We start from the raw sequence: 11,343 nt of genomic DNA, 5'->3' as shown, positions 1-11,343 counted from the left end.
TACTTCTGGCTTTTGGGTGGTTGGGGTAAGAGTCTCATGAACTTTTCCTGCCCTGGTTGGCTTTGAACTGTGATGACAAAGTAACAGTTTCGTTGTCTGAAAATTTTATTTTATGTAATCTGCTCACTTACTTATTTGGTTATGTTGTGCAATGTGGTGCCTAATGTTCAATTAATGTTTTCATGGGGCTGGGAATATGGCCTAGTGGTAGAGTGCTTGCCTTGTATACATGAGGCCCTAGGCTCGATTCCTCAGCACCACATATATAGAAAAAGCCAGAAGTGGCACTGTGTCTCAAGTGCTAGCCTTGAGCAAAAAAGCTTAGGGACAGTGTGTAGGCTCTGAGTTCAAGCCCCAAGACCAGCACACACACACAAAAGGGAATACTTTTCTTAGCTCTAAAGTTAGTTACCGGGGCTAGGAATATGGCCTAGTGGCAAGAGTGATTGCCTCATATACATGAGGCCCTGGGTTTGATTCCTCAGCACCACATATACAGAAAATGGCCAGAAGTGGCGCTGTGGCTCAAGTGGCAGAGTGCTAGCCTTGAGCAAAAGGAAGCCAGGGACAGTGCTCAGGCCCTGAGTTCACGGCCTAGGACTGGCCAAAAAAAAAAAAGTTAGTTACCTCTAAAATAACCCCCCAAAACATAAATCAACTGTGCTAAAAAAATTAAAAGTACGGTCTCCTCTTAATTCCCCAATACCTTTTTCTCTAGACATTCTGCAAATTTCAGCTGTTTGAGTAGTTTCTTCTGTTTGTTGCTGAACCGATTATCCTGTTCTGCACTTGTCCCCTGCAGAGCAACAGTGTAAAGGTCCAAAGTTAATTCATTTATCACTTTTACAGGCAATGAAGTAAATAGAAATACCATAACTAAGATTCAGATACAAGATGTATACATTTTCCCCAATGTAACTAAATGGTACTATTGTTTTAAAATCATTACATGCCCATAACAAGGCAAATACAACATAGTAGCATACAGTATAAAGCTGGCACATCTCCATAACCAATGTTGTATCCTTTTACTTATGCTGAGACAAGTAGTATTTTTCTGTTTAAATGACAACTGAACTAGTGAAGTTTCATCCTCTCCTGAAAGCTGGCGTGCTTCCAAAATCATTGTAGAAACCCCATAAAAAGCAATAAAGTACCTGGAAATGGTACTGTTAATTTCCTATAACTTTTAAGAATTTGAAATCCAAGTTTATCTTAGTAACAAAATGTCAGCAAAGAACAAGGAAAATTAGAGCTTATAAATACATGAGATCATCAATGATCAGTAAATGTATCATTCCTAGTTGCATAAATATGGAAATAACTGGCTGTATCGTCTAACTAGTAAATGATTAAGAAAATATCGCTTGGGAAGATATAAAACCTGAATTATCCTTAGCCATACCACCATATAGCTGTGTGTTCTGAGAAAATCACCTAACTTCTGAGAATGTTTCCTCACTTGAAAGAATAGGAATAATGAAGACAGGAGCCTGTAGCTCATGCCTGTAATCCTAGCTACTCAGGAGGCTAAGATCTGAGGATCCTGGTTCAAAGTAAGCCTGGGCAGGAAAATGTGCAAGACTCCAATTAAGCACTAAAAAAAGCTGTAAGTGGAGTGTGGCTTAAGTGGTAGAGTGCTAGCACACAAAAGTTCAATGACAGAATCTAGGCCCTGAGCTCAAGCCCCAGGACTGACACACACACACAAAAAAAAAAAAAAAAAAAGAAAAAGGAAACAAACCCAATCATCACATACTGTATAGAAGTGTTTAAATGTACTCAGTCAGCCTAGACAAAGCTGGGGTGACCCTGTCTCAAAAAAAAAGGGGGGGGGGGTTGAGGTGTGGCTAAAGTGATAGAACACGTTTTGCATGCATGAAGTTTTATATTCAATCCCCAGTATCACAAGAGACAAAATTTAAAAGCATTAAGTATGAGTCCAGAAAGAAAATAAAAGAAGTAATAAAAAGTGCTGTATCGGGGCTGGGGATATAGCCTAGTGGCAAGAGTGCCTGCCTCGGATACACGAGGCCCTAGGTTCGATTCCCCAGCACCACATATACAGAAAACGGCCAGAAGCGGCGCTGTGGCTCAAGTGGCAGAGTGCTAGCCTTGAGCAGGAAGAAGCCAGGGACAGTGCTCAGGCCCTGAGTCCAAGGCCCAGGACTGGCCAAAAAAAAAAAAAGTGTTGTATCAAAAGTGTATGTTGGAGGGCTAGGAATATGGCCTAGTGGCAAGAGTGCTTGCCTTGTATACACGAAGCCCTAGGTTCGATTCCCCAGCACCACATACATAGAAAATGGCCAGAAGTGGCACTGTGGCTCAAGTGGCAGAGTGCTACCCTTGGGCAAAAAGAAGCCAGGGACAGTGCTGAGACGCTGAGTTCAAGCCCCAGGACTGGCAAAAAACAAAAGGGTATGTCAAGGACTTTCTATGTGGCAGTTGTTCAGAAAAAAAAAAAAAAATCACTTAAGCATTACTTGAAATATTCAGTACTAGACTACTGCTCTAAAATATTTTTTTTTAAGTCAGTCATGGGGCTTGAACTCAGGACCTTGGCAGTCTCCCTGAACTCTACAACTCAAGGCTAGTGCTCTATCACTTTGAGCCACAGCACCACTTCTGGTTTTTTGGTGGTAACTGGAGATTAGTGTCTCATGGACTTTCCTGCCTGGGGCTTTGAACCTTGACCCTCAGATCTCAGTCTCCTGAGCAGGTAGGATTACAGGAATGAGCCACCCGCGGAGCTTGGCTCTACAATCTTTTTTTTTTTTTTTTTTTGGCCAGTCCTGGGCCTTAGCACTGTCCCTGGCTTCTTCCCGCTCAAGGCTAGTACTCTGCCACGTGAGCCACAGCGCCGCTTCTGGCCGTTTTTTCTGTATATGTGGTGCTGGGGAATCGAACCTAGGGCCTCGTGTATCCGAGGCAGGCACTCTTGCCACTAGGCTATATCCCCAGCCCTCTACAATCTTTTAACTCAGAGGTTAAATCCAGTTTAACTCCTGAATTTAGGAATTTATTGGAATGCATATATAACACAGTATATAACACACACCAATACTTTTTCAGTCTCAAAGAGAACTGTCACCTTAAAATTTGCAAGTCAACCACCTCATTTTGATTCTATGGGAACTCTATCCCACTAGAACACTTGACAGAGTCAAAATCTTTACTTGCTTCAATATGTTACTTTTGCCCCCTCCCCCGTGGGGGAATGTATCCATTAAAAAAAGAGGGATGCAAGTTACAAGTTGATAGCTCAGCAGTGGGAGAACTTGACAAGCTCATTTGAAATTACCATTCAGTTGCTTGCCTGACCTAGGAACAGTTAAAACAACTGGTAAGGTGTCTTAGGTCACATACTCAGGCCAATACTTTTCACTGCTGATGAAAATCTAGTTGGCATAGTTGTTTTCTGGAAATTGAATCCAAGACCTGTTAGGTAAGTGCTCTAAATCCCGGCCTTCTTCCCTCTTCCAATTTTCCCTTTAAACACACACAGACACATACCACACCGCAAATTACATGCTCCAGGGGGTGTAAAGTCAACCTGTATTATACTAAGGTGAGAGGCTGGCTTTGACCGAGTGGTCCCTCCGTGGTTCTATTCTGCATTGAGAATTTACAAACCCCGAAGGGACCACTTGTACGCAACTTTAATCCTACAAGTGTCCCTCCCTAGCTATCTAGAATCTCGACCTGGAGCTCATTTCCTAATAAACGCTGGGAAGTCCGGGCCCTGAGGATCAGGTAAGTTCCCCGCTTACATTACAGGGCGCCAGGGTTGGAACACTTCTGGAGCCCTTGAGCTCCAAAAGTTAAAAACGGAAGAAAAAAAGGGGGGGGCGCGAGGAGAACTGGCTCATTTCGTGGCACCCTGGGCCTCTGACCAGAGCCTCCGACCCAAACATCTCCACAACACACGAACCTGAGTTCCCGTCCCCGAAGGGGTAGCGAATTGGGCGGGAGCTTTCGTGAACTCTGACCCGGCGCTTGGGCGAAGGCTCGCGGGGGGGGGGGGGGCGCCTTTTACAAAAGAAAACCTCCAAGGGGTCCTCCTTCCCGGACGCTCTCCCGGGGGGTACCCCAAACCGTGCCCTCCGGGCCTCCCCGCCGTCGGGAGTCACCACGAGCTCCCCCGCGGCCTCTCTGTGGGGACTTCCTCCTCAGGGCTCCGCTAGGCCCCGGGACCCCGCGGCGGGAGCGGCGCTCGGCCCGCGGGCCCCGCCAGACCCTCAGCCAGGTCCCACTCCGGCCCACTCCCGCCGCCATTTTCCTGCCGCCGCCGCCGCGCCGGGGCGGGGGGGGGGGGAGGGAGAGACGATCCCGGAGGAGGAGACTGCGCAGGGGCGCACCGGTCTCCTCACAACGCGCGGGGGGGGGGGGGGGGCGTCGGTCCGCACCGGGGAGCCTTGGAATCACGCAAGCCTCCCTCTACCAAGCACCGCGTCCCGAGTCGAGTCTTCCTGCCGGGTCCTACCGAGAACCCCCTCACCTCACCCTCAGAGCCCCGTGCTAGTACTTACGCGGAAGAATCCCGCGTCCATCTTGCTGCCTCGCTCAGAGATCGCTCCTTATCCCAGGGTGCACCGCGCCGCCGCGACGGAGGGCGGGACCAGCGGAAAAGAGTCGAAGGCCGGGACGCTGCGCGCGCGCGCGCGCACCGCTGCACCCGCCTCCACCAGCCGACACGAAGCTGCGTCTGCTCAGTGAGCCCGGGGCGCTCTACGCATGCGCGGGGGCTCTAGGGCAGGCGGGCCCTTGCGGAGCCTAGGCTCCCAGGAGCCAATAGGAAGAGCGATTCCTGGAGATCACGGCCAATAGGATTGGAAGGGAGTGCCGCAGGCTAGCCCCGCCCTCCAGAGCCTTTTCGTGGCGCGTGACCCACCTCGTTCGCTCTACGCGAGTTGACCCGTCGTGGGACCCGTAGTGAGGGAAGTTTCCTCCTCCCGCCCTCGGGGCTACGAGGAGCGTTTGAAGAGAAAGGCAGTGCGGCCCGGCCGGGTGATGCCGGCGCGCCGTGAGCGGTCTGCGTGTCCCCCTGTCGTGTGGTCGTGGTGGGCTTCCCGAGCCTGCTAGTTATCGGGATTGGCGCTAAAGTAGCCGAGCTTCGCCTTTAATCAGTAAAACCCGCTTCTAGGCCAACGGGCTCGGCTGGAACCGGAAGCGCCCATTAGATGGGGTTGGGCTCGGGCCGCCGGCCGAGGGTCCTCCTTCGAGGGCCCCACGTGCCCCCTGCGCAAGGCCTTCCCTGGCCATTTTGCCAAGTTCCCTCCTACGCAGACATTGGGTTCCTGGCACGGCACCTGGCGCACCTCTGCGTTAGGGGTGTGTGTGCTTTCGAAGCTTCTACCAGCCTTAGGCCGAGACGTCTTGACGCTTCGCTCCAGAGCTTCAGACCTCATTGGTTAATAGGATAGCGGAATATACGCTCACACATAATAGGATACACATGTATGCGTGTGCATATATGTACGTGCGTGCACCTGCACGCGCGCGTGCGCACACACATATGAATGGGTTGGTAAGAACAGGGCCTTGCCAGGTGCGGACATCACTCACAAGCTTGACAGGACCAGGCTGATCACACAGCCTTCCCTACACCCCCTCCACACACAACACAAAAGTCCCTGCTCTTTCCAAAAGCAGTGAGAGCGTCCTCCCTCCCCCCCCCCCCCCCACCAGGCGGCATGCTTACTCTTGTCCTTTATATCCACTTCCAAGACGCTGAGAAACACATTTAACGGAAGTTGTGCACTAGCCTCCTGGCCTGGTCTCCCAGGGTCTTCCCTTTCCACTCCAGCATTTGTTCTGAAGATGAAGGCTGGGTACAGATGGCTCATGCCTGCAATCCTAACCTGAGGCAGTAAAGTCCACAAGATTCTTACCTCCAAATAAACAACACAAACCATAAGTGGGGCTGTGGCTCAAAGTGGTAGAGCACCCACCAGCCTTGAGCAAATAGAGCTCAAGGGACTGTGCCCAGGTGCTGAGTTCAAGCCCAATACTGGCGCATGCACACGTGCACACACAACAACACACAAGTGAAACAAGTATCTAAAGATGATAAGGGATCAAGATGGTACAACCCTTCAAATGAAGTTGGGCCTTTAACACTTGGGTCACAACTCCACTTCCAGTTTTTTGGTTTTTGTGGGTTGTTTTTTTTTGTCAGTCCTGGGGCTTGAACTCAGGGCCTGAGCATTGTCCCTGGCTTCTTTTTTTTTTTGCTCAAGGCTAGCACTCTGCCACTTGAGCCGCAACACCACTTCCGGCTTTTTCTGTATATATGGTGCTGAGGAATCGAGCCCAGAGCTTCATGTATAGGAGGGGAGCACTTTACCACTAGGCCATATTCCCAGTCCCCTGGCTAGTTATTTTTGAGATAAGGTCTCTAGAATTTTTCTTGCCTGAGCGTCTCAACCAACATCTTCCTATCTCAGCCTCAGGACTTTCTAGGATTATAGGAGAGAGCTACCAGCACCCAGCTAAATCAACCCTACCTATCTTAGTGGGCGTGGCTTTGGGGTTAGAACTCCAGGTGTAGTGCCTGCTAGGCAGGTTCTTCTGCACCTGAGCCACTCCTACTGCCCTCTAGTTGTTGTTGTTTTTTTTTTTTCTCAAATAGAAAAGACATGAAAGTAGCCTAGAGGTTTCTGTCTCTTTTCTAGTATGAGTCACTAGATGGCATTCTACCCTTTCAGGATCATGCACTAGAAATAAATAACACATTTGTCTTGGTTTGGTTGGTTGTCTTCTGGGAGCCCTGGCTGTGTGTTCTTAGATAGTGAGGGAAGCAAAGGATACAGAAGACAGGCCTTAGAAAGTTCATGGGGAGGCAGAGGATGTCGCTGCAGGCATGCAGGACCAACCATAGCAATCTTTTTTTTGCCTTTGTACTGATTCAAAGACCTCCAACGATGTACTGTTCAAACACCACAGCTTCCAAATAAGAACTGGAAGAACAAGAGCAGTGCTCACTGCATAGAACAGGAGAGCCACCGCTGGAAGTTTTTCTAGGTTCTGTATGGATTTACATTATTTTTTCCAATATCAACCTTTTCTGTGGATTTTTGGGGGTGGGTTCCTAGTACTGGGGCTTGAATTCAGGGCCCCCCATTCTTCCTTGGTGTTTTTGTTCGAGGCTAGCATTTTGCTTTTGATCCACACGTCCACTTCCAGCTGACTAATGGTGATCCTTGGATCTCAGCCTCCTGAGTAGTAGGATTATAGGAATGAGCCACCAGTAGTAGTTTTGTTTTGTTTTTTCTCTCTCTCCTGGTCCTAGGGCTTGAACTCAGGAACTGGGCACTGTCCCTGAGCTTTTTTGTACTCAAGAGTAGTGCTCTACTACTTAAGCCACAGTGCCACTTCCAGTTTTCTGGTGATTAATTAGAGATAAGAGTCTCACAGATTTTCCTGATGGGGCTGGCTTTGAACCACAATCCTCAGATCTCAGCCTCCTGAGTAGCTAGGATTACAGACATAAGCCACTAGCACCCAGCTCATAGGATCTTATAATAGCGTTATTACCATTTTAATTGGCATATTATGCACAGCTTTATATTAATGCGTGAACCAAATGGTTAAATTGATCCTTATAAAACAGTAACTAGAAGATTAAGGGCTGAACTATGCTCTTCCATTCCTATTCTGAAATCTTAACCTGTAGAACCTTAGAATGTGACAGTTTGGAGATGGGGGTCATTAAAGAGGACATGAGGTGGGCCCCTGCAGTAGGATTCTTTACAAGGGGAAATTAGGATACAGACAGGTACAGAAGGAAAACCATGTGCAGACAGAGAGGACAGCCTTTGACAGGCCTAAGAAGGAGAAATCAGCCCTGCTGACATCTTTGCTCTTGGATTTCTAGCCTCTAGAATTGTAAGGAAATAAGTTTCTGTTATGTTGTAGCTACCTGAGCAAACTCATACATAGATGTTATCCTATGTGGTCATGGGTGCCTGAAAAATCACACTGCCAGCAAACAGCAGAACACCTTTAGGACCTTGTCCATCTGCTTCTGTTGGTCACAATGTTACATTTGGCAGTATAGTGCATAGGGGTTAAGCAGTGGAAAAAACATCTGCCAATCATCCTACTGGCCAATGAGCATTCCTCAGTCTGGCCAGTCTCCGAGACCAGGTGCGTGGAAGGGACAGAGAGATACAGTACACACACACACACACACACACACACACACACACACACACACACCACTTACTCTCATTATTTCACAGAGCAAACACTGAAAAGCTGGAAGGAAACTGAATACATGGGTTGTAGTTCTGAGATCCATGAAGACAGGGCAGCATTCTGTAAGAGCACCCAGAGAAGCTGGTGGGAAAGCACACTGGAATCAAGAGGCAATGGCAGGAGGACCTCAAGTTCAAGGCTAGAGTGGTTTGGAGACCCTGTCTCTAAAAACAAAAGAAGAGGGGGCTGGGGATATGGCCTAGTGGCAAGCGAGCTCACCTCGTATACAGGAGGCCCTGGGTTCAATTCCCCACCACCACACATACAGAAAATGGCCAGAAGTGGCGCTGTGGCTCAAGTGGCAGAGTGCTAGCCTTGAGCGGGAAGAAGCCAGGGACAGTGCTCAGGCCCTGAGTCCAAGTCCCAGGACTGGCCAAAAAAAAAAAAAAAATAATAATAATAATAAAAAATAAGAACAAAAGAAGAGCTAGGAGCCCAGTGTTTACAATCCTAGCTATTCAGGAGGCTTAGGTCTGGGGAGCTGAGGATTGCCATTTGGAACCTGTCCAAGCAGGAAAGTCCTTGAGACTCATCCCTCTCCTCCCCTCCCCTCTCCTTCCCTCTTCTCCCCTCCTCTCTCTTCCCCTCCCTTCCCTTTCCCTCCCTTCCTCTCTCTTTGCAGGTCCTGGGGCTTGAACTCAGGGTCTGGGCACTTCTTTGGCTCAAGGCTAGTGCTCTACCACTTTGAGTCACAGCTCTGCTTCAGGTTTTTTTCTGAGTAGTTTATTGGAGATAAGAGTCTCACAGACTTTCCTGCACAGGCTGGTTTCCAACTGATCCTCAGATCTCAGCCTCAGCCTCCCGAGTAGCTAGGATTACAAGCATGATCCACCAGCACCCAGCTTAGAGATTCTTATTTCTAATGAACCAAAATGCCAGAAGTGGAGCTGTGACTCGAGTGGTAGAGTGCTAGCCTTGAGCAATAATAGCTAAGGAACACCACCTAGGCTCCGAGTTCAAGCAACAGTATGGGCACAAACAAAACAAAACAAAACAAATAGCAAACTGGAAAAGAAGAGCACCAGGAGCTTGGGTCAAATCCATGCATTGAGAAGATCACATGTGATCCAGTGAAGGACTCTCTGTGGGATACCGGGGCATTACTTAGGCGGTTTCATAACAGCAATCACCTGTGATAATCCAAGTTTCTACCTGCTTCTCATCCTTGTGGATATATGGCCATTGTAGGATCTGCTGAACCACAGCAATTTGCTGCATTCTCACCAGGACATGTGCTAGGAAAAGAATGGGTATTCGGGGACAATGGGTTACAGATTTGAGACAATGCTCCTGCTGTCAGCTCCCACCCAGTGGCCTCAGACGGTTCCCAGAGACATTTTTGTTGAGACATTTTTGCTGTACACCCACAAATAGCTACTTAAAAAAAGAAACAACTTGACAATTTGAGGGCTATTTAGAACAGGCATTTAAAAACTAACAAATACACAGATATGCCTGTTACTTCATGCAATAGACTAACTTGTTCCTCAGCCTCCAGTCTCTCCCACGCCAGTCCATTCTGAACATTTTAACAGGATTCATGTCCTTAAAGCATAGTTCTTGATGTTTTTGTTTTGTCAGTCCTGGGGCTTGACCTCAGAGCCTGGGCACTGTCCCTGAGCTTTTGTTGCTAAGGCTAGCACTCTACAACTTGAGCCACAGCTCTACTTCTGACTTTTTGCTGCTTAATTAGAGATAAGAATCTCATGGACTTTCTTGCCAGAGTTGTCTTTGAACCTTGATCCTCTTGGATCTTAAGTCTCATGAGTAGCTAGCATTACAGGCATGAGCCACTGGCATCTGGCTTTATATAGGAAACTTAGAAATCATATCCAGGCCTTGACAATGACTCTTAAAGGGAGTTGTTTGGGTTACTTTAATTTGTTTTGTTGTTTTGAAACAGAGTCTCATCATTTAGCACAGGTTGGCCTTGAACTCAGGAACCTGTCTCAGCCTCCCAAGTGATGAGGTTATAGGCATACAGTGTGCATGCAGCTCAGAATCAAAGCAGCTGTGGGCATAAAGGGTAGATCATATGCCTGGCATACAGTAGGAAGTCATTTTATGGCAGATACCGTTGCTTACCAGTAGTATGAGTTTATTCCAATGTCTCCTACAATCCCAGATATCCCGAAGTCTTAACATCTCACCAGCTCTCTGGTGTTGAGCTATGAAATGAGAGTCAATTTGTCACATTTGAGTGAATTAACAGGTTTCTAACTCCAAGAAAGACCTGAGGGGTCATAGGTGATCTCTGTGTGTGAACCCCTCAGGTCTCCCGTGGGAGCCTATAGTGTTAAGAAATGGGCCAGGCACTCACACCTATAATCCTAGCTACTCAGGAGGATGAGATCTGAGGATTACAGTTCAAAGTCAGGCTGGGCAGGAAAGTCTGTGAAACTCTTATCTCCAATAAACTACTCAGAAAATTGGAAGTGGCGGTGTGGCTCAAGTGGTAGAGTGTTAGCTTTGAGCACAAAGAGGCTCAGGGACAGAGCTCAGGTCTTGAGTTCAAGCCCCAGGACTGACCAGAAAAAAAGGAAAAAAAGAAGTGTGTGTGTGTGTGTGTGTGTGTGTGTGTGTGTGTGTGTGTGTGTGTATACCAGTTCAGGGGCTTGAACTCAGGGCCTGGGCACTGTTCCTGAGCTCTTTTTGCTCAAGGCTAGCGCTCTATGCCACTTGAGCCACAGAGCCACTTCTGGCTTTTTTTTTTTTTAAGTTCATTGGAGATAGGAGTCTCACAGCCTTTCTTGTCCAGGCTGACTTTGAGCCCAGATCCACACATTTCAGCCTCCTGAGTAGGTAGGATTCCAGACGTGAGTCACCAGCACCCAGCAAAAAACAATGGAAGTCTTTAGAAGAGGGATGGACTTGTTAGATCTAACCTTAACTGAAATAATCGCAACACATGTTTGATTTAAACCAGTTTTATTTGTAAGCTTTTATCTTTAAGCATATAATACGTTTTTATTGATTTGGTGGCTGTGTGAGGGAGCAGGCGCCCCATTAAGAGAGGCAGACAAGTGGCTAGCTGCCAGCCTCTGGGAAGGGGGCCCTGTCTTCACAAAGTTAGTAGCACCTCAG

At 47.9% G+C, this 11,343-nt stretch overlaps 1 protein-coding gene across 8 annotated transcripts in view; it reads right to left on the bottom strand.

The window, feature by feature from the left end:
* Srrm1 (serine and arginine repetitive matrix 1) overlaps positions 1–4,674 on the bottom strand; it is a 29,920-nt gene extending 25,246 nt beyond the window's left edge. For all 8 annotated transcript variants that reach the window (XM_048350521.1, XM_048350526.1, XM_048350522.1 and 5 more), the window contains exons 1-2: positions 4,530–4,674; positions 707–796 (exon numbers count right to left, since the gene is read on the bottom strand). In XM_048350521.1, coding sequence (XP_048206478.1) covers positions 707–796; positions 4,530–4,550 — 111 coding nt within the window. In that variant the 5' untranslated portion in view covers positions 4,551–4,674. The remainder of the gene's footprint in view (positions 1–706; positions 797–4,529) is intronic.
* Between the last annotated feature and the right edge of the window lie 6,669 nt (positions 4,675–11,343).

This window comes from Perognathus longimembris, chromosome 7 (genome assembly GCF_023159225.1).
Source record: "Perognathus longimembris pacificus isolate PPM17 chromosome 7, ASM2315922v1, whole genome shotgun sequence".
Lineage (NCBI taxonomy): Eukaryota > Metazoa > Chordata > Mammalia > Rodentia > Heteromyidae > Perognathus > Perognathus longimembris.
Note: the sequence above shows the minus strand (reverse complement) of the source record. Positions and strands in the feature narration are given on the sequence as shown.